The sequence below is a fragment of the Colletotrichum lupini genome, chromosome 8, assembly GCF_023278565.1.
Source record: "Colletotrichum lupini chromosome 8, complete sequence".
Lineage (NCBI taxonomy): Eukaryota > Fungi > Ascomycota > Sordariomycetes > Glomerellales > Glomerellaceae > Colletotrichum > Colletotrichum lupini.
Genome location: NC_064681.1, coordinates 375932 through 398887, shown reverse-complemented (window position 1 = coordinate 398887; position 22956 = coordinate 375932). Strand labels below are relative to the sequence as shown.

General features: G+C 35.2%; 7 protein-coding genes across 7 annotated transcripts; 5 read left to right on the top strand and 2 right to left on the bottom strand.

Moving 5' to 3' along the window:
* Positions 1-2293: 2293 nt before the first annotated feature.
* CLUP02_14597 (uncharacterized protein) lies at positions 2294-2868 on the bottom strand (the record flags this gene model as incomplete). The annotated part of the gene is made up of 3 exons (XM_049293524.1): positions 2294-2473; positions 2542-2610; positions 2689-2868. 3 exons carry the CDS (start codon positions 2866-2868, stop codon positions 2294-2296), a joined length of 429 nt encoding a protein of 142 aa, XP_049150670.1.
* A 3562-nt stretch (positions 2869-6430) lies between these two features.
* On the top strand, positions 6431-7447 carry CLUP02_14596 (methyltransferase domain-containing protein; the record flags this gene model as incomplete). The annotated part of the gene is made up of 1 exon (XM_049293523.1): positions 6431-7447. The coding sequence occupies one exon, from the start codon at positions 6431-6433 to the stop codon at positions 7445-7447; it is 1017 nt and encodes a 338-aa protein (XP_049150669.1).
* Positions 7448-8533: 1086 nt separating this feature from the next.
* On the top strand, positions 8534-10123 carry CLUP02_14595 (uncharacterized protein; the record flags this gene model as incomplete). Its single annotated transcript, XM_049293522.1, has 4 exons — positions 8534-8787; positions 8861-9244; positions 9312-9725; positions 9790-10123. 4 exons carry the CDS (start codon positions 8534-8536, stop codon positions 10121-10123), a joined length of 1386 nt encoding a protein of 461 aa, XP_049150668.1.
* Positions 10124-10175: 52 nt separating this feature from the next.
* CLUP02_14594 (uncharacterized protein) lies at positions 10176-10492 on the top strand (the record flags this gene model as incomplete). Its single annotated transcript, XM_049293521.1, has 2 exons — positions 10176-10217; positions 10394-10492. 2 exons carry the CDS (start codon positions 10176-10178, stop codon positions 10490-10492), a joined length of 141 nt encoding a protein of 46 aa, XP_049150667.1.
* Positions 10493-11645: 1153 nt separating this feature from the next.
* On the top strand, positions 11646-14967 carry CLUP02_14593 (uncharacterized protein; the record flags this gene model as incomplete). Its single annotated transcript, XM_049293520.1, has 5 exons — positions 11646-13222; positions 13275-13826; positions 13912-14587; positions 14622-14746; positions 14814-14967. 5 exons carry the CDS (start codon positions 11646-11648, stop codon positions 14965-14967), a joined length of 3084 nt encoding a protein of 1027 aa, XP_049150666.1.
* Positions 14968-15235: 268 nt separating this feature from the next.
* CLUP02_14592 (uncharacterized protein) lies at positions 15236-15526 on the bottom strand (the record flags this gene model as incomplete). The annotated part of the gene is made up of 1 exon (XM_049293519.1): positions 15236-15526. A coding segment is annotated over one exon (291 nt), but the record flags the coding sequence as incomplete, so codon positions are not given.
* Positions 15527-22616: 7090 nt separating this feature from the next.
* CLUP02_14591 (uncharacterized protein) lies at positions 22617-22766 on the top strand (the record flags this gene model as incomplete). Its single annotated transcript, XM_049293518.1, has 1 exon — positions 22617-22766. A coding segment is annotated over one exon (150 nt), but the record flags the coding sequence as incomplete, so codon positions are not given.
* Between the last annotated feature and the right edge of the window lie 190 nt (positions 22767-22956).

Below are 22956 nucleotides of genomic sequence, written 5' to 3'. Positions count from 1 at the left end.
TTAATAATTACCTCTATGTATAACCCGTACTTATTAATTATAGAGTACGAAAGTAATTAATTTAGGATTATTAAAATATAAACTAATAATATATTAGGCCTATCTAATATTAATTTTATAAAAAAAGAGGATAAGGAGCTTTAAAAAGCGGGCTTTATAATAAAGCTAAAAGAGGTCTTTATAATAAATACCTCCTTAATATTTAATAATAAGATTCTTATAATTAAAAAAAAAACCGTCGTTTTTTAATAAAAGGGGTAAAGTAAAAAGATTAACCTCGTCGATCCGAACGTAACTAATATTAAAAAGTAATATAAAGCTAGGTTTATACGAGGGGTATATATTATAAGTATTTATTAGCCCAAAATAATTTTTAATTACATTAAAATAATATAAGTTATAAATCCAACTAAACGAGACGTCAAGGTACTTAATAAGCGGCTTAAATAGTAATAAACGAATCTCGATTAAGGTCTCGTTTATTACCTAATTAACCTTGCGATTAGTAAGCTCTACGTCTTTATTAATAAGTTATTTATAAATAATAACGATCTTATTTCGTAATTAGGGTATATTATTATCCTAGTTAATAAGAGTATAAGCGAGAGCGAATTTATTATATATAATAATATAATCTATTACTCGTTAATTAAAAATAAGTAAGTAACGAGAAGTATACTAATATTAAAGGTTTATAGTATAATTAACGGTATTAACCTCTCTTATATAATTTTAATAATACTAAGAAAGATTATTAATTAAATTAGCTTTTTATTTATTTTAATAGTTATTTATATCGATTCTTACTCGCTATATAAATACCTCGTTAAATTAAGAATAACGAAGGAAAAGAGGCTTATAATTAATATTATAGCCCTTAGGTAATCGTATAAAAGGCGTAAAATACTCGAGATTTATTAAATTAATAATAAAAATAACCTCGTAAATACTTTTATAAAAGTAGTATTAAATAAGGGATTAGAGTAATTTATAAATAATAAAAAAGTTATTATATAAATAAAGGGATAGGTTATATAAAAAGAGTAAAAAAAAGGGGGAAAAAGAAACGACTTAATAAACGGGCCCGAGGTTAAATTATATTTCTAACTATAGTAATTAAATTAATAAAAAAAAGAAAAAGTTAATATCGGATTAGAAATCTAATTTAATTACGGTATATAGCTAACTATATAAGGGCTAATTAGGGGCCCTATTTACGATTATTATAGCTAGCTTAACTTATAATTAGAACCTCCTTTTTATACTTACTACGCAGATATTTATATAGTTTAATTAATCTCTTTATTAACTACGGTTCGAACTAACTACCCTATAATAGGGATACTAATAAAGAGACTAAACTGAAGGCAACGATGATCACCTAGAGGCTGCGGCGAAGATCTAACGGGGATCCTTTCTCGTCGATCTCGGGCAATGCAGGAACTAATTATAAGTCCAGTCATGGAAGTCCCTCACTTGAACTTTTGTAAAGTAAGCAAGATCAGTATTCATGCCTTTGAGGGTTTACTTGGGGTGTTTCAAGACGCATTTCTCCAGAGGTTGTTATGTGGCCCTCGTTTGTTGGGGAAAATGCATCTGATGTGTCTCTTGGCAAAAGTCAAACGAGATAGACTTTGGATTCTCGAGATAAGGGCCATTCAAAGCCCTCAACTAAGAGACTGCCACTTACCTTCACAGGACGAACCATTCGGAAAGAAAAAATCTCGGCTCCGACATGAATCCAGATATCCTGATCAAAGATCTCTCTCTGGCGCCTCGAAAAGTCGCATTTCAATGCTCAATGCAGGCGTAAAGTGAAGAAGGAGATGCAATCCGTTTCAGCTTAGAAAGTTAGAGACGGGTTCAGAAAAAGGAGGATCCAGGATTTTCTAATTCTGCAGTATAGTGAGTTAAATAGTGTGTATTAGGTCTCGATTTGATGAAAAAAGGTAGGAAAGTGCGAAATGAGGGTGGCGGTGACTCTACACTCACCTACACTTGGTGCACAAGGGCCGAAACCTCTGCAGTGCCTGACAAACTCTTTTACGACCGAGGAGGTAAGCATATTTTTATTACACCTTTTCTTTTCTTTTTTTCTTAATATTAGAACAAAGAGATGAAGAAGTGTGTAACGCCTTTCACAGAATAGAGTTTCCAATGACGAATACCTTACCTTGTGAGCGAGATAAGAGAAGAAGGTGATAGAGAAGAAGGATTGTGATTGCTACCCTTTACATTGTCAATAGCAAATGTCTGCGTCCAACGACCTCCCTCGGCGACATCATGAAGGTTCTTATTCGTCTCTCCGAATCAGTGATGCTTCCTGCAGATCGTGCGTCCAATAGTTCCAAGCCAAGAGGGCATGCATCGTGGCCTTGGCGAGAACCGGAAGCACGTGCTCCTCGTAGATGAAATATTCGTTCGAATCGCCGCTTTTTTGCGCCAGATCTATGGAGAATCTGGCTCCCGAGGGCTGGAGTTGAATGATTAGTTGAACTTTCGCTGGCCGTTGAACTTTCAAAAACAGAGTTCTCAGCCTACTTTCTTGGCTCGGTTGAAGTGATGGAATAGCATCACGACCTGCGCATTGGTGTCGTCCCATACCTTGAACTACGTTGCTCCAGACGTCAACAATTTTACCTCAGACCCTGGTCATAGTTGTGGCTCATGAAATGCAAGAATACTAACATCTTCAGTCCTGTACTCTACGGGAGTTCCGGCCTCTTCTTTCCACTCCGTGTACTCGGGCGATCCGACCCAACTTCGCCGGAACTTGAGACCGATTTTGACTGTGTCGATTGTCTTTTTGTCTTGACGTTGGGATATCACGTCCTCAAGTGAGTGAAAACGTGCTGTTTTCTTGATCATCAGGCACTGGAGATCTATTCATGTCTGAATCCACCTCTCAAAGACTGAGCCCTGCATCTCAGAGTACTTAAGTCGACCTACCCCCTTTTGGCCACCCCCCCCTTTTAGCCACCCCATTAAAACATAGTATCAAAACATCGCCACTAACTATACTCAATTAATTAACTATCTTCTACTGCTACAATAATATAGTTATTATTCTCCCTAGGTAATTCGACCCCTACGAGTCGACTAGGACTAACTAGACGGTTACTAAAGTCCTCCTAAGCTCTTTATATATCCTAGATATTTACGAACCTAGTATTTAGGTCTATTAATATACTCTTCTTTTTCCGCAGCCTTAATTAGTTAACTTTAGCTTTTAGAACTTGAATATAGTACTAAGATACTATTAGATAGTAGGCCTACTCGCTAAATACCTTTTTTACTTTTTTAAATAGTAGTCGTTAAGTATTATAGTCTAGACTAAGCTTTATAAATAACTTTAATTAATTATAGAGCTCGCTAGCCTTCCTAAGTATTAACTAGTTAATAATAGACGCTACTAATACCTAGTTAATAGCTTTTCTAGTATTACTAGTTACTTACCTAGTATCTACGGTCTTTTTAGTTAATATAACTAGGTTAAGTAGGACTATTAAATTAGTAAGTAGTCTAGCTATATTAGGGGGATATAGTCTAGTTACTTTCTACTTACTTCGTATATTTAACGACGTTAGACTAGCTAAACGAGCTTTTTAGTAATAGCTTAAGAAGTACCGCTTTCTAACAATAGTAAAATTGTTTATTATATCCTCTTTACTAAGCTCCTTTTTATACTTAGACTTAATAGGTCTAAAGATAGCTATATCTAACGGTTAGAGGATATAAGAAGTATATAGTAGTAAGAATAGTAAGTAAACGTTGTTTCTATAGCATTCTTATATAAATTCTATCGTCGTATAACTCCTATAGCTATTTAAAACTAATAGTCGAGGCTTATTAAGTATACTAAGCCCCCTAAGGGGGGGGGTCTTAGTCTATAGTAAGAATACTGTTTTTAACTACTTAAGGGCAGTCTTATCGGTCGTCTAGCTATTATCTATTACTATAAACTCCTAACTAGTATAAGGGTTAAGTTTAAGTAGAAACTACTACTACTATACCGACTTTCCCTTATATATAACTAGTAGTTTAATAGCTCGATTATTAATAGAGATATACTCGATTATAAATACCTAAGTACGCAAACTAGGCTCTTTTTTTCGTACTATTATAGTCCCTACCTTACTTAAAACCAGGCTATTAAATCCCTTACTCTCTAGGATACTAGTCTTATCTATATTATACTTATTAGCCTATTTAATATCGCTAATCTCTAGTATATTAAGTAATTTAAACTATAACTTAATTATATTAATAGTAGCCCTATTTAAACGCCTCGAATCGATAGTACGACTTCTCTAGACCTTAATTAATAAGTTCCTCCTTAAGAAAGCGTCTATTTATCTCTTTTTAAGAGGATTTATATCCCCCTAGGATCTTAGAACTCGCTTAGCGAATTTTATAAGCTATTTATAAGTTAGTATAATACTTAGATTATACTAAATACGAACTTACTAAGCTAGCTAGTTTTCTTATTATAGAGGAAGCCTCTAGAGGTCTATAAATACTATTACCCTCGTTTAGTAGCCTCTTTTATAATTATAAAAAGTTAACCTTAAAACTCCGAACTTAATTAAGGCCCGATTAACTAAGAGACCTCTTCTAATAGCTTTAAGAGCCCGAATAACTTTATTTTCGGTATACGAGACTATTATATATCGATAAATAAGTATATAAAAAAGAATTATATTTGGACGATTTTTGTAATTATTATAGTAGTTTGAAAATCGTGGGTAGGGTTTTAATGCGGTGGCTGGGATGGAGAAATGGGGTGGCCAAAAGGGGGGGGTGGCCAAAAGGGGGTGGGTCGACTTACCAGTCGCACTTTCAGCCGGGTAATGCCGCATCTCAATATCGAACTGCGGATCGCCTCTTGCGACAACAGCAGCATATCTGCGAAAGCCCCTGTCGGATTCACTTCGTATAAAGATTATGGCATCGCTTGAACCGTAGGGTATCAGTGGGAAGTAAACGAGAACCAAGGCGTCGTCTAAATTCAGGGGGTATTTCTCCGCCACTGCGAATATGTATTTTTTACCTAGTCGTGAAAAGAGCCCTGATTTTGTGTCGGCTTCTTTGAGACGGAATATGCCTCTGGATGGTACTTAGTAGCAGCACTTATGGAGGGACTGGTTGGTGAGGAGGACGTGGGATGGACTTACAGGCGACTTGAGATCGGAGTATGGTCCATGTTTGGTCCAAGATGTAGTCTTGGTCGGGCTCACGCACCCAAATCGATTGATCTTATTATGATTCTATGTCTTCGTTATATTTATCGCGGTTTCGCAATTGTCCGTCCATGTTATATCGCCGTCATCGCTCTCATGTTCTGCGACAGCGCGCTAGTGTGCGGCTGATTCGAACCAGCTGAGCTGTGTTGCCCTGAAAGAGTGCCTTGCCAAGGCGCCATCCCGTAATTTTGCGTCTTCTCTCAGCCAGTCATTTTAGCATGTGTTTTCCTTAAGTGTTAGATTGTTAGATTGCCAACAACATGTCGGAACATCCTTGTGTAGTGAGGTTAAATGCTTCATTGCATCTCGTTCTTGATAGTGACATGAGTTGATTGTTGACATGGCTAGTCTCAACTACGTTGAAGATATTGCCGCAACTTTTGCAAGTCATCAATATGAATTTGCTGGAGCACAAATCAATTGTGCTACTAGTGAAGTCAGTATCGCTAAGCCATGGATTTCCTGAATGTCGTTTCATAGCCTTGCTGAAGCCCCTCTTGCTTCGAATGTTGAGCCAACACCAATGTTCCCCCGAAATATCTAGACCCAACTAACACGATTCCTATGAATTAGGAGTAAGAGTGTTGCTATTGGCTCAAAATCCATTATCGACCAGATAGTGATTAGGAAAAGACTAATTGAACTATCTGCAGCCATTAAAGGTGGGCCTCTGGCTTTTAGTCATGGATAAATAGCTCCCCTCCCCACCTTGGGCTGCTTAACTGTGTAGTTCACATTCAGTGGGTTACCCAGAATGTATGATCCAACAACAGGAACGTCTTTCATCATCTCGTAGTATATCTGTTGATCTGCTCTTACCATGTGAGCTTGTAATCTTCGCTCAATGCCTTTAATCTTGGCAAGGTTGAAGATCCTGGCCTATATCCGAGCCGAGGTTACGGTACCCTCGCTAATTGGCCGGTGCTGGGATCCCAACTTGGAAGTTGCGTGTTGGAACTTTCAACCAACAGAGCACACTTGAACAGTTGTTATCTTCTCAACCAACAGAAATGTGATTGAAAAAGCGGAGAAGCTGTATAAAGTCAGGGGCTCTTTCGAAAAAGAGGGGTAAAATAAGACGATCGTCTCCAGAACCACATCACGCCCATATTCATTCATTCCATAAATCGTGCCAGCAGCCCCCAACTTCTACTCAGCACGTTCACAAGACCAACGGGCTATCAAACATGCAACAAAATGAAGATCAGCCGCCCATCGAGGCAGATGACTCTGGAATCGACGACGCCTCCTCCATCGGCGGTGTCTCAACAGACGAATCCAGCGCATCGCTGAGATCGAGCATTCTGGATTACCGCCGTGAGAACGGACGGACGTACCATCGCATGAGCGATGGAAAGTACGTGTTCCCGAACGACGAGCGCGAGCAAGATCGTCTTGACATTGTCAATCATATCTGGATGCTGGCGCTCGACAATGCCTTCTGTCTGTGTCCCAAGAATGACGGCACAAAAGCTAAGAGAGTCCTCGACATCGGAACCGGCACTGGGACCTGGGCCCTCGACTACGCGGAGACATTCCCGGAGGCCACCGTCCTCGGCGTCGACCTCAGCCCTATCCAGCCCGGTTTCGTTCCCCCCAACTGCAGCTTCGAGGTGGACGACTTGGAAAAGGAGTGGACCTGGACCAATCCCTTTGACTTTATCCTCTGCCGAAACATGAATGCGAGCTTTTCAGACTGGAACAACATCATCAAGCAGGCGTACGACCACCTCGAGCCCGGTGGCTACTTTGAAATTCAAGATAGCCACTGGCCTCTGGTCGCTGATGATGATACGATGAAAGGCACAGCCATGGATAAATGGGGCGATCTTTTGGTCGAAGCCTGCACCAAGATTGGGCGCCCCGTTGACAAGGAGACGGTTCAGTTGGTTGGCAAGATGGAGGAGATGGGATTTGAGGACGTGAGGAGGGTTCCGTTCAAGTTCCCGTCCACCGGGTGGCCCAAGGACAAGAAGCTCAAGGAGCTTGGTGACTGGAACCGCTCCATGCTCTCGGGCGGTTTGGAGGGCCTAACTCTAGCGCTGCTGACCCGTTACATGGATTGGTCCAAAGAAGAGGCATTGATACTCTGCGCGCAAGTGAGAAAAGAGTTGGCAGACACACGTATACATGCGTACTGGAATGGATATGTCATCTATGGACGGAAGCCTTTGAAGGCAGGCGAAGAGGGTAATGCCAATTGAAGCGCCAGAGAAGAACAACGATGATGCCAAGGCAGATTGGGCACAGATTGATTAGAGGAATTTATGAGACAAATTATGTTCAAATTTGACTAAGCAGAGCCGGGCATGTGCCCTTGATGACGAGTTCGAGATTTGACTCCTTTTTGAGATGTTGATAAGCAATGTAAGTTCTCTGCCCTTCAATCGATGTAGCTTCCCATGCGGTTTACTAAAAGTTCCGACAAACCTCACAATAAACTCAATCATTCATGTGACATGTCAGGAGCTTAGAGTACTACTAATCATGCTTATAGGGCGATGTGGTACACGTACCCAAGGTTCTCAATAGGTCTTGTCTCATCCCGACTCCCCGTATCGTGAAATTCCTTGATAATTTTAGCATTGCACGGCACAATAATACTGTTGTTGTCTCAGCCACCCAGACACATCATTTCGGAGGCTATCAAGGGCTCTCAAGGCACGATGCAGTGGCTGTAGAAACCAGCCACAAAGCGTTAGTTAAAGCCATCTTGCCCTCACCCCATGCATCTCGATTTGATCTTATAACAAGATGAGACATATCTTATCAGATAGAATTTCTCATGATGAGAAATATGCCCCATTCTGTCTAAGATCTAGTCCATATCTTGAAACCACCAACGACTCCCAGCCCTAGGATTGGTTCTTATGCGACAACGGTACTTGAGACTTGGCAGACAGTTCTCTAACCTCTTCCAGTCATAAAGGTCGATCACCGAGGTCTGAGACTGGTTAAACCTGGTTGATGGGCCATATAAACTGCCAAGATCATGGATGGAATGCGACTTCGGACTGGCAAAACCGAATGGTGCGCAACAGCCAGTCAGGGACAACAGTACTGCGGACCCTAAAGCATTCCTCCGAATTGCGTGCGATCCCCAAGAAAGAAAAGGTACACAAATAAGAACTCCTCTTCATAAGTGCAACAATCAAAGATAGTTTGACTGAAGTATAAAGGTCTTCTGCATTTTCTCAATCCCCACCTCAATATCCCATCCTCATCTTATCTCTACATTTTGCAGCACACAAACTTTAGGACTCACCTCCTTTCAAGTCCTACAAACCACCATGGCTTCCGACGAAGTTTCCCAGCTCTTCTGGCTCCAGTACGGCGATGCCATCCGACAGGAGTCTGGAGTTAGAAGTGACAACAAGATCTTCTTCTTGGCGACCGAAGCCCAGAAGGGTCCTCTGGCCGGCAACAACGTTCCTGACGCTTACACTGCGCGGGGATTGTACAGCCTCGGCAACAACTTATTGTCTACCAACAGCGTCTTCTACAGTCCGTCTGCTCTGCATGGGTACGACAAGGCAATCGGCCTGTGAGTGTAACTTTACATTGTGTGAGGATACCGCCCGTGCTAAAGCCATGTTCTAGCTACTTGAACTGGGTAGACCTGGTAAGGAAAGTCCTCTGCTGCACTACAGTAACTCTGCTAACGAACAGGAGGGAGGAAAATTTAACCCTGCTTTGGATGCCAACTTTCTGGATGCCTTGAAGAAACAAGCCGCCTACCAGAAAGCTTTTGACAAAGAACAAGACAACGCCCATGCGCAATGGAGGCGAGATACTGACCGCGGGTTGACCGACAAGGCATTCAATGTTTGGGTTCAGAGCGGCAATGCTCCGGCTCGGATGGCTGCGAAGGACAACGTCGACAGCATCTCCCAAACGATTATCAATCTTCAGTTGCATCAGGGAGGCCCCTTGGCTGTCGCCGTCAAGAAAGATAGAGACAGCCTCCGCATGGGCAAGAACGAGGAGATGGACTTTGTCGGGTACGTTACCAGCTGGGATAGTGTGAACATTGAGATTTAATGCCGACCGAGGACTGACACTCTGAAGTTACAACATGCACGCTGCAATAGATAATGGTCTCAGCACAGCCGAGATCATCAGCAAGATTCACCAGGGAGATGAAATTTCGGAACCGTTCTTCCAGCGTCTGCCCTTGTACGAAGCTGGATCCTACAAGCAGTTCGTGCAGGATGCTCTACAGGAAGCCAATGACGGCGACTACAGCTCGCCTCAGAGGATCGAAGTCAATATCGATGTTGAAGGAGACGCATCGGACTACGAATTTGGGCAGACTGGAGGTGACGGCAACATTGGAGCTGGTACCGGGTGGTTCTCATTTAGTGATAACGCCAGTCACTCTGAGGAGTCCTACGTCTTGGAAACTGGCTCCGAGTCTTCCGAGGTCGAAGTCACCGTCACCTACAATTCTATCCAAGCTATCAGCATTACCACCGGTCCATGGTATCCCCTCCTATCCCCAGTTATGCTCATCATTTCTGGTACAATGGCTGATTCTTGTTTTCAGGAACGTTGATATGAGCAAGTATAAGCTTCGATCGGACGCCCCAAACAATATCAAAACTCTCACCAGGGCGAGCCAGGCTATTGCCGTGGCAGGTCTTGGCTACGAGATCACGGTCGGCGAGTCGACCGCCGAAATCCTCGATACCAAGTTCGAGGAGACGAAGAATGCCGGGGGCAGCATCAGCATCTTTGGCGTTCACATTGGTCTGGGAGGCAGCGGCGAAGATGAGACGCACACTTATGATTGGGATTTGGATAGCCGGACCTTCAGAGTTACCCCAAACTTTGACAATAACGTTGTCGCTGTGGTCGGCGCAGTCGCGGAGAAGTACTGAACACGAGTTCCGTTCACCTTCTGCGGGCTGCCCATAAGGATTCCTGCAAGTAATGGTAGACACAGAATCCTTGATAGTCAGCTATCTAAACGTTGTGAGACGGGGCGCCTCCCACCCGCTGACTCTCGGAGTCGTCTCCCTCGTTACTTGTGAACTTAGATATCAATACGTCACGGGCTGGCCTAACCAACTAATCGAAAGCAATCAGTTAAAAAGTGAATTTGATCTCTAGCTCCGGGTCCGCTTTAACCACCACGTGCACCTAATCAGGGCCGGGCCGGCCGGCCATCTTCCGGCCACGCTAGTGCTCCCGCCACGGGTGCATCAGGCTACAATAAGAGCCCTAGAGCCATGCCCATATCAAGCTAAGGCACTAGACCCGTCGACGTGATCTGACTAAGCTGATAATACTTAAGCCTATCGGTACATTGATAGCCTCAGCTAGGTCTTCGCTATTAATAAAAGTTAGGCAGCAATTCTGACTTCGGTATCTTTTTGCAACTCAAAGGCATTAGAATCAGTAAGTCAAAAGACCCCCTTCTGGCCCACCCCCCCTTTTGGCCCACCCTTTTACCCCCTTTTACACCAAATGTTCTACTTCTTATTATACGTCTAATAAATCCACTTTTATATATTTATTTATCATATTTACTATGTAGGTATTAAAATAAATATTACTTATATAAAAAAATACTATATTACGTAATATTAAGTATAAAAGTAGTTATAGTAACTTAAAGCTAACGTTAGAGAAATGTTAGTGTTTGTATACAAATAACTAGTATATACTAACATTTAGAAAACTTAAATAAATTTTTTATTTATGATTAAAGAAAGAAAAATTAACTTTATTTAGGTTATTTATACTCAAATATACTATATATACTAGTTATTAATATTATATAACATATACTTATATAGTTATAGTAAGTTTAATTTTCCCTATATAAAATTTACTATAGGGAAATTTTAACTTAATATTACTAAGCGAGAAAAAATACTACTAATTAAAAAAAGAAATCCTCAGAAAATCTATATAAGTAAGTTATATATAGCTAAATTTCAGCGTATCTAACTGAGTATTACTTAAGTTATTTAGATTTAAATAATACTTCTTAACTATATAATTTTTAGTATTTAAGGCTTTAGTATTATTACGTAATAAAGACCTAGTATATAATTATAAAAATACTACACTATTTAAATTAAAATAATATTCTACTTGAGGTATTTTTTATATAATTTAATATATATAAATAGGCTAGTTAAGTATATAATTAAAAATAGCAGGTTTTGGTGTAGCCCTACCAAAATAGGGTGGGCCAAAAGGGGGGGTGGGCCAAAAGTGGGTGGTTTGACTTACCGGTGCTGCGGCGCTAAGACCTTGATCCTTGAGTAATAGGACACGAATAAGGACGTATATCCAAACATTCAACACGTAACCATGGTCGATTCGATAAGGTAGGGAGCCCAAAAGCGTAGGGAAACTCACGCTGAAGTTACTACAAAATGCAGCAAAGACATGTGGTCGAGGGCCTTGGAAACTCTCCCACCCGACGAAAAGGGCCGACTGAAGGCCTTTGTCGATGTCGACGCCGACGGGCCAGAGGTGTTGAGCGACATCCTCCAGGCCGCTCAGCAGAAGAAGGTCGAGGCACAGGAAAAGCGGTGGAGGTTTACCTGGCATGGTCATACCTACATCGTTAGAGACTATTTGGAGAAGATTATTGCCTGGGTCGAAAGGTTCAAGGCTGTGGGTGATACAGCTGTGCAGTATGACCCTACTCATGCGGCGCTGCCTTGGGCCTGTGTTCGCTTCTTCCTCCAGGCGGCCGTCGATAACGTGCGGGCTTTCGGCATCATGGCTGAGAACATGAGCCAGGTTGTAAATCTCATTGCTCAATCTGCGATCGTGGAGGACCTATATCTGGGTCGCAACCTCAAGATTGCCCGCCTCCTGGAACAGTCACTCACTCGACTGTACGCTCGTATCCTGCGTTTTCTGGACAGAACCGCCAACTACTACTCGAACGGCACGGTTAAAAACTTGGCGAAAAGCGCGCTCGGTGACTTGGAGGCTACCAAAAGTATTTCCGATCTGGTCGCCGTCGAGCAGGACGAAATCGAGCGTTGCATGGGTATTGCAGAAGCCGAAATTCGTGAGCTAGCCGCCGCAGAGTCAGAGCAAGCTCAATCTCAATACACGACGGACATGAAGAAAATCTTATCGGCCCTAAAATCTCCAATTTGCAGGATTGCCGCAGACACATCGCAACTCCTAAAGCTATCCCAAGAAACTGATCGCCAGACCATATTGAGGTCTCTCTCCACGTTGCCGTATCCGTCTCATCACCAGGCTGCGGTCCGTGGGCGTTTAGATGGGTCAGGAGAATGGCTGTTACATCACCAAGCCTTTCGTAGCTGGCGGGGAAGCAGTTCGTCCACGATTCTTTGGCTGCACGGCATCCCAGGCTGCGGGAAAACAAAGCTCTGCTCGGTTGTCATCTATTCGATAAAAGCCATAAAAGCTGAATCGGCTGAGCTTCTGGCTTTTTTCTACTGCGCCAGAGATCCGCGAGAACCTTTGCGAGGACAGTGCAAAGCCGCTGTACAGAGTCTTCTACGGCAAGCTGTAGCTATGTCCCCGAACCGAACAGTCCCGAAAGCAGTGAAGACTATGTATGAGAAGATACAAGATGAGGGCTTCGAGGAACGTGAGTGGTCGTTGAAGGAATGCAAAGACACTCTCATCCATGTCATGGACATCTACCCCTCACTAACAATCGTTATCGACGCCCTGGATAAATGCGACGAGGATGAACGGATGGACCTTCTCGTCTCGCTTAAGGAAGTGAGAGACAAGTCTGCGAATCTGGTCAAAATTCTTATCTCGAGTCGTGACGATGTTGATATTGTCTCATCGCTAGCCGATACGTCAGACATCAGAGTCAGCGCCGCTCACAACTCTGTGGATATCAACCGATTCGTTGATGAGAGAGTTAGTGCGCTCATGGACTCTCGAGAGAACCTCTACGGCCCTGGACTTCCGGGACTTCGCCAAGATGTTGCGTCAGTTTTGTCAGAGAAAGCCGAGGGAATGTAGGTGTTTTATAAAGGGTAAACAGTCATTGAAACTACTGACATATCGAAGGTTCAGATGGGTAGACCTGCAGCTCGAGACGTTGAAGCGTGCGAAACTCGACCAGGACCTCAAGTCTCGGCTTGGCCGCCTCCCACGAACCCTTGACAACTCATACTACGCAATCTACTGCGCCATCCAAGACTCTGGGACTTGTGCAAAACTCCTTGCCAACGGCGTGTTTCAATGGCTGCTCTATGGACAACAAGCGATAGAAACGGAGACATTCGCGGCCTTCATCTCCCTTGTTACCGGGGCCTCGGTTATCCCGCTGAAACCACAGCACCTGTTGGACATTTGTGGAAATCTGGTAGAGATTGACCCAGCACTCAACGTCTTCCGCTTTGTCCATCTGTCAGTCCGCGAGTTCTTCGAACATTTCCAGGGCCGTGGAGATGAGACATTCACCCCGTCAAAGGGGCATGCAGCCTTGGCCCACCACAGTTTGCTGCACATATGCTCCAGCCTGGCTCCAACTCGCATAGCCGCCAACCAGGAGCTGTTGGGGGAAGGCATCTCCTCGTACCCCATTTCCGAAAAATCAGTGAAAAAGTACGTGGACCAGTACTGGCATGAGCACGCCAGGCTAAGCGGAGAAAATCGTTATAAGGTCCCTTTTCAGCCGCTATTCGACACTTTTAAAAATTAGACCTCATCCAGATTCCTCGATATTCGAGATCTGGTGTCGTACCGCCGCTTTTGATGGAGTCACGGGACTGGAGCTGGAAAGGTGTTACTCAGCTACCAGAAGCCCGGCCCATCCAGTGTGGCTGGCGTGTGCTTTTGACTTGGAGAAGGCCATAGACTTCTGCAACTGCCAAGGAGGGTTTGACACGGAAATGAGAACAGGTGTTTCTCTCACGCCCCTACTCGAAGCTGCTAGACTCGGTAGCCCTGGCACCCTTCGCAAGTTAGTGGAATGCGGGGCCGACGTCTGGGCAGTGACGGCCAACTACCGCAAGGGCGTCGCGGACTTTGCCCTTGAGAATGGGCATACGTCTGTGATTGAGCAACTTGAGGAGCTCGGTCTGATGAAGCTTTTCGCATCAGTCAAGGCCAATGATGGCATGGGCTCCTCTTGCCCGAGGAGATTGGCCAAAGATGAGGCTGCTATAGAGGAGAAACCATCTGTTCATGTCGACTTTCTTGCTCATGAATGGAAGGATGGAGAATTCTGGGCCTCTCGGAGATATCTAGCGTCTCACGGATCCGAATACGGCAACAAAGCTCGCTTGGAAAACGCCGCATGGCGTGCTTGGACGAAGGCTAAGGATGGTCTAAAGACCGTGCCGCCAGACAAGCTTAATTGGTTAATCCCCTCCTCCGTCTCTGCTTCTTCTTTCGGCTTACCATTCCCAGGTTGAAAGATTGCGATGTGACCTGGCTTTATGGGCCAATGATTACGGGCTCGAATACAAGCCCAAACGGTTTCAAATCAACAGAAAGCAGGTCTTTCAACGAGAACGAGTTTACAATCCCTCTGCGTGGGAGGGAAATAAAACATGTTCACTTTAACGAGCAAGTTATGCAAGCCATCTCTGTGGGTCTCAGAGAGGAGGATGTGGATGTGTATGTTGACTCCCCAGACAATGGCAATCATGAGGATCCGAACGAATGGCTTATTTCAGAGGAATCCGAGGACATTTATTCATTAATTATAGGCCAGAGGACGGTAATGCTTCCGCCAACAACACTTAGGCCCTGATCTTTCCGTGCCTATTGCTAAGTACCAGTCGCTAGCGCTTATATAAGCTATATATAAAGATATTATTAGTATCCCTATTACAGGGTATTTAGTTCGAACCGTAGTTAATAAAGAGATTAATTAAATTATATAAATATCTACGTAGTAAGTATAAAAAAGAGGTTTTAATTATAAGTTAAGCTAGCTACGATAATCCTAAATAGGGCCCCTAATTAGCCCCTATATATTTAGCTATATACTATAGTTAAATTAGATTTCTAATTTAATGCTAACTTTTTCTTTTTTTTATTAATTTACTTACTATAATTAGAGGTATAATTCGACCTCGGGTCCGTTTATTAAGTCGTTTCTTTTTACTCCTTTTTTTTATTCTTTTTATATTATCGAATATAATACCTAGTCGATCTATATTTTTTAAATATAAGAGAAATGGGATATTAATAGGTAAAATATAAAAAGTTATCGTTCTAAAGTACGTCTCTATTTTTACTATACTTAGAGCGACGATTTCCTTACTTAGGCCAAAGCTAATCCTTATAATACTTATTATTAACGTATTAAGTATTATTAATACGATTTTTTATAGCGCCTAGAATTACCCTTTTTTTCTTATTAACTATTATAATACCTTAGTATCTAGGATAATCTTATAAAAATTCTTTAGGCCGTACTTTTTACTTATATAAAATACTTATATAAGCTTAGTATTTAATAAATCTAAGTAGTATAAAAAGGACCCCTCTAGCTACTTTTATATTTACTTAGTATTATATTCTTTTTTTTTAAATATCGAGAGAAGTAGCGTCTTTTCTTTTAGTATTAAGAAAATAGGCTTTTATTTTATTAAATTCGCCCTTTTAGCCGTTTTTATATTCGTTATTTAAGGGACCTTTCCTTATTATTTATAAATAAAAGCTTACTTATTAAGAGCTTTTATTACTTTTTATTCGTTTAGCTTCGTATATTTTCTAAAAACTAATAAAATAAAAAAAGAGTAGTTAATATCGTTGATTTTATTATAATCTAATTCGTTAGTATAGGGGGCGAGATCTTCCTCGTTTTCCGAATTTCTTATAAAGGGCAGATATATTACGGCTAACTAGTCGTAATAAGTATATTAATAAAAGTTAAGGCTACGAGTACTAAGTAAATAGTATCGTAATTATAAATAGTTTCTTTAAAGCTATGTTTATAAGTTATAAAATAAATAAGGCTTTAGTAATTAATCGTAGTTTTATTAAAAAAGGTTCTTAATAAAAATAGTTAAAAACGATCGTAAAATTTAATATTAAGTTAATTATTAAAGAAGCTATAAAAAGTCTATTTTTAAGCTTAGCTTAAGTCTATATTTTATATAAATCTCGTTCTTAAATATATCCTTTATAATATCTTATTTATTATTATCTAATTATTTACTAAACGGTCGTCCGTCCTACTTATTTATAATTATCCGTTCTATTTATTTACGGGCGTCCGTTCTTTATTTTATTATATAATCGTAATTATATAACTTATTTATAGTTTTTTTATTTTAAAAAGAGTTACTTTAAATCCGTATTTTTATATATATAGTATAGTAGCTATTATAGGTTCTATAGGGCGAGGCCCTAACCTTATTATATATATTAGGTTATAATATTAGCTTCTTTTTTTAAAAGTCTAGTTCTTTAGGCCTATAAGTAGGTTGTCTATTCTTAGGTTAGGGAGTTATTAAGTATTTCTTTAAAATATACTAATACGATATTAGGTCGAATTAAAAAATCGAAATTTCTAATAGCTACGTCTCGTTGTAAATTATTATATATTATTCGCTTTTTTAATAAAGGTATAGAAATAATGCCTTATTTAAATTGTTATTTACGAGGGGTCCGTTATTTAGTTCTTTTTAATTCTAAGGTTTATAGAATATACTATCGTTTAAGTATTTTATATAATACGTCCGCTAATACTATTTATACTCGTAAGTATTACGTTTCTATTTATAAATCTTAGCTAATTAAGTATAGTTAGTTAGTTAGTAACGGAGTCTAATCGTTTTAATTATAAAAAAGAAGCGGAAGAGTTACGGTTTTAAAAAAGGTATTACGACCTAATATATATAACTAAAACTAGGGCCCGCCCCGCAGGCTTATAGCGGCTACGGTATACTATATATATAAAAGTATAAGAATATAAAGTAACTCTTATAAAACGGAAGAACTATAGATAAGTTATATATAAATAAAAAGTAATAATTACGTAATAAAGTAATTACTATAATTACTTTAAATAATCGCTTATTAGTATTTACTAAGTAATTACTTAATAAATAAAAATAATTATTAATAAAAGATATATTTATAAATAAACTTATATATAATATAAACTTAAGCTAAGCTCTAGAATAGACTTTTATAGCTTTTTTAATAATTAACTTAGTATTAGATCTTACGATTACTTTTAGCTATTTTTATTAAGAACCCTTTTTAATAAGACTATAATTAATTACTAAAGCCTTATTTATTTTATAACTTATAAATATAGTTTTAGGGAAGCTATTTATAACTATAATACTATTTACTTAGTACTTATAGCTTTAATTTTTATTAATATACTTATTATAACTATCTAGTTATAATACTTTAATTATTCTTATTTAATAAATTAACTTTATAAAATTTACTAAGTAATAAAACGAACGACAATGTTTTTTAAAACCCTAAGTACCTTTTTATTTAATTTTAAAAAACTTATTAACTTAGTTAGCGAGCTAGTTAAGGCCGAGGACGACGAGATACTTAATATTACTTACGACTCTAATAGTAACGTAGTTTTTAAAAAAGTAAATTATAAGAAAATACGACGTATTATTAAGAAGAGTAATAAGTAAAATAAGGAACTCGTAGAGCTTTTTAATAATAACTTTACTTAAATAACTATAACTTTAACTAAGAATAATAAAAATATTACCGCCCTTTAAAATATAATTAACGAAGCTATAACTAACTTAGGAATTAAAAAAAGAGAAATAAATAACTTAGAATAAGAAGTTAAGACCCTCTAAGCCGTTATTAATATTATTAAAACTCTTATAAATAGATAAAAGAAACTTAAATTTAACGTACTTATTATTTTTAATAGGACTATTAAACGTCTTAAGGGGTTTTTAATTTAGATTAGAACTTACTAAACGTTCTATATTACTAACTTTTAAAATAAGACTAAATAAGTTATTTATATAATAACCTTTTTTAAAAAACGAGCTTTAGAGTAATTCGAGCCTTTTTAAAAAGAATTCCTTAGTAATAATAATTATTTACTATACTATAAAGAAAAAATCATAAATACTTTTAGTAATATAATAAGATTTTAGAGCGCCCTTAAATTCCTATTTTAAGACTTTAATAAAAAGTAATAAGCTAAGAGAGACTTAGCTAATTTTTAATAAACTAAGTTTACTTCGTATTATATTACTAAGTTTAAAAGACTTATAGTATGACTTAATTTTATTAAAGAAACCTATATCTTTTTATTTTATTAAAGATTAAAAAATAAAGTTAAAAATAAACTTAGTAAAATAGAAATATTAATAAATTTCTTATAGTACGTCGAACTTATTATTAAAATTAATACTTAATTATATAAACGACGTAAGGAAAAAAGAGAGGTACGACGCCCTTGAGCTAACTTTAATAAAAAATATTAGAGCTACGGTAAACTACTAAATAACTATTAAAATAACCTAAGAAATTAATAATAATAAAGTACGTTTTATAAATAATACGGAGGACCTATAAATCTTAGTATTATAAAACGTAAAGAACCGTAAAAAAAAAAAGACTTTAAGTATTATAATTATAATAAGCTAAGATATATAGCTAGAGACTACCGATAACCTAAGTATATTTAATACTAACTTATTTTAAAAAAACGAGCTAATATTATAAATAAGGAAATTCCCTATAAATAACTCTTATAAATAGCCTACTATAATAATAACTACTTTACTTACTAAAATAGTAAAGAATAAATAAAATAGTACTTTAAATAACTTAAAAATAATAAACGATTTACCTTATTACTTATTAAAACCCTAGTAATAATAATAATAAAAAAAGAGATACCTACTTATTAACCCTATATTTTTAAAAAGAATAATATTAAATATTTTATTATATTTTCTTAAATTTATAAAAATATAAAAAAAAAGGATAAAACGGACCTTATTATAAAAAATACGCTTAACCTCTTTAAAAGACGAATTAAATAAAAACTTTTAATTAATATAAAAGAGTAGCTTTTTAAGCTTAAAAAAAGAGGACCCGATATAAAAGAAATTATAAGTAGCCTCGTATATATAGTATAATAAAATAATATAAACTAAAAATAACTTATTAAGTTTTAAAAAGAACTTAATTTAAATAAAATACTAACTAAGTTTATTTATATAATATAATAAGTAGATATTAATAAAAAATTTATTTATAAAGTTCAGGAATAGTTCGAAGACCTCGTACGTAAAAATAAGATCGAAGTACTTAAAAAACTAATTTTTAATTTTAAAATTATTAATAAAAAAAGAATCGACTTTAAGATCGAAAAAGAAAATATCGAAATAAGAACTAGTTCTTTTTATTTTAATAAAGTAAAATTACTTTATAATTTAAATAAACCTCGCGACGTTATTTAATAATATACTTAAATAGAGATTAATTATAAAATATTATTTAGCGTTAATAATACTAGTTTTAAAAAGGACGACGATAAATTACGGTATAAATATATTTATTTATTTAAAAATAACTAAGTTACTTAGTTTTATAGAACTAGAGAACGTAAAAAGGTTATAATAACCCCCTATACGGACGAAGATTACTCTTTATTTAACCCTAAAGACCCCTTTTATAAGGAATTATTCTAAGTAGAATGCCTAGATAATAAATACTTTTAATATTTTATATCTAAGTAAAATAGTCGTTTTTATTTATAAAAACATAATAATAAAATTATTAAAAGTATCTATATAAAAAATTAATTACTTAGCTAAACGTTACTAAGCTTTAATAATAGTAATAGAGCTATATTTAGTCTAGACCTTAACTTTTTTATAAAGTACTTTAATAGCGAATATATAAAGTAAGAAGACTATAAATATGACTAATATTAAATTTATTATATTAAAAAGGCTGAGGCCTAGAGAGAGTATTAAAAAAAATATAAGTAAGAAACCCGTTTAAAAAAAAAAAAAAAAAAAAACTAAAAAAGCTAATTATAAAAAAGTAATAAGAAGCGAAAATAAAAAAAAAGTTCTTATATATAACTAAATAATATAACGACGTATACTTATAAATTAACTTCGATATTTATAGATAAAACTTAAACGCTATTATTAATAACGGTATATAAGAAACCTATATTTTACTAAGAGTAATAAATAAACTTAATTTATTATAAATATAAAAGGATAACTTATATTAATTATGAATAATAAAAAGAGAACGAGTTAATTATAATTATAAATATATTAATTAAGAAACCGTATACTTCTTAATATATATTAATAATTAATAAGAATAACTATAATACGATATTACGAAGATCGGAGATATTAACGTTATCTTAAGAATCTCGTAATTATAAAAGTATAATTTATAAATAAATTAGACTATTAACTAGGTTTTTTAAAAAAGTTAATTACTAAACGACTTAAAAAAAAAAAAGGTTTAAACGGATTTTTAAAAACCTTTAAAAAACAAGAATAAATACGATATATAGCTTTTATTAAAATAATAAAAAGCTCTAAGAAGTTTATAATTAGTATTAATAATTAGGGATTATAATAACTCTAAATTATACTTAAAAAGTACTAAATATATATAAAACTATTTATAAAACCTAAAGAAATAGGATTATTAAAATATAATGACTAGGATATAAAGATCGAATTTAAAAAAAGAATATAACTTAAGTTCTTTTTAATATATTTAATAAATTAAAAAGAATAGGAATATCTTAACGAATATATCGATAAAAAACTTAAAAAAAGACTTATTTAATTATCGAATTCTCTTATAAAATTACTTTTATTTTTTATATTAAAAAAAAGAATAAAGAAATAAAGACTAGTTATTAATTATAAAAAACTTAATAGAATTATAAAAAAGAATTATTATCCTTTATTACTTATTACTAAGCTTAGAGATTTATTTTACGGAGCTAATTAGTTTATTATTATAAATTTTAAAGAAATATTTAATTAAATTTAAATTAAAAAAGGAAATAAATAGAAAATAGTATTCTAAACTTATAAAGGACTCTTTAAGTACCTCGTTATACTTTTTAAACTTATTAATACTCTAATAACCTTCTAAATAATAATTAACTACGTACTCTAGGAGTACGTTAATATTTTTATTATTATTTATATTAATAATATTCTTATTTTCTTCTCTAATTTTAAAATATATAAAAAATATATTTATATAGTATTTTAAAAACTCTAAAATACTAAACTATATACCGAACCCTCTAAGTATAAGTTCTATATATAAAAAGTAAACTTTTTTAAATATATTATTATATTAAAATAAATTTATATATAAATATTAAAAATAGAAATAATTAAGGACTAACTTATACTATAAAACGTTAAGGACGTATAAGGATTCTTGAGATTTATTAATTTTTATTAATAGTTTTTTAAAAACTATATTAATATAATTAGACCTCTTAATAACTTAATATAAAAAAATACTCTATTCGTTTAGGACCCTAAGTATAAAGAAGTATTTATTAAAATTAAAAATATAATCGTTTCTAAATTAGTTATTATAATCCTAAACCCCTAAAAACTTTTTAAAATCGAGACTAATACCTTAAATTTTATTATAAAAACGGTCTTAGGATAATAAAATAAATAAAAAAAGCTTTATCTATATTATTTTTATTCTAAAGTATTTTATAGAGTAGAATTAAATTAATAAATTTATAATAAAGAATTAATAGCTATTATCAAACTATTTTAAAAATAGAAGCTATAGTTATATAAAACTAAGTATAAAATTATAGTTTATATAAATTATAAAAACTTTATAAACTTTATAACGAATAAGAACCTAAATAAATAATAAGTTAAATAGAGCGAATTCCTATTTAAATTTAATTTCCAAATTATTTATTAAAAAGGTTTAAAAAATAATAGGGTAAACGCTTTTAATAAAAGACCTAATTATAAAGTCGCGGTCTCTAAAAAAATATAAGTTATTCTTAAATAAAAAAAAGATAGTAGCTTTATATTAATTACGAAGCTTTTTATAATAACTAAAAAAATTAGTATTAACTTAATTAAAAAAATAACCCCTAAACTTATTATAGAAATTTATAATATACCGGTATACGGTTACTAAGGAATTATTAAAATATAAAAACGGATTTATTAATACTATAATAAATCCGCTATACGTACTAAAATTATAAAAATAATTAAAAACTACGTAACTTATAAAAAAAATAAGAATAGCTTATATAAACCTTATAATAAGCTATAATTACTATAATTATTAATAAAAGCATAGTAATCAATTATATAGGACTTTATTATTAAACTACTAAAGTTTAAAAAACTATTTACTAAAGTATAGTATAATAATATCTTAGTTATAGTTAATTAACTTACTAAGTTTATTTACTTTATTTTTTATAAAGAATCTAGTATTATAAAAGACCTAATATACGTATTTATTAAAGTTATATTTTCGAACTATAGTTTACTAAAAGAAATTATTTTTGATAAAAATAAGCTATTTATTTCGAAGTTTTAAAAATCCCTAATTTCGTAACTTAGTATAAACTATAAATTATTGATATTATTCTATTTATAAACCAATTAATAAATAAAAAAGATTAATTAGATCCTCGAGATATACTTTTATTATTATATAAACTATAACTAAGATAATTAAGTAATATTTTTATTAATAGCCTAGTTTATATATAATAATATAGTTAATA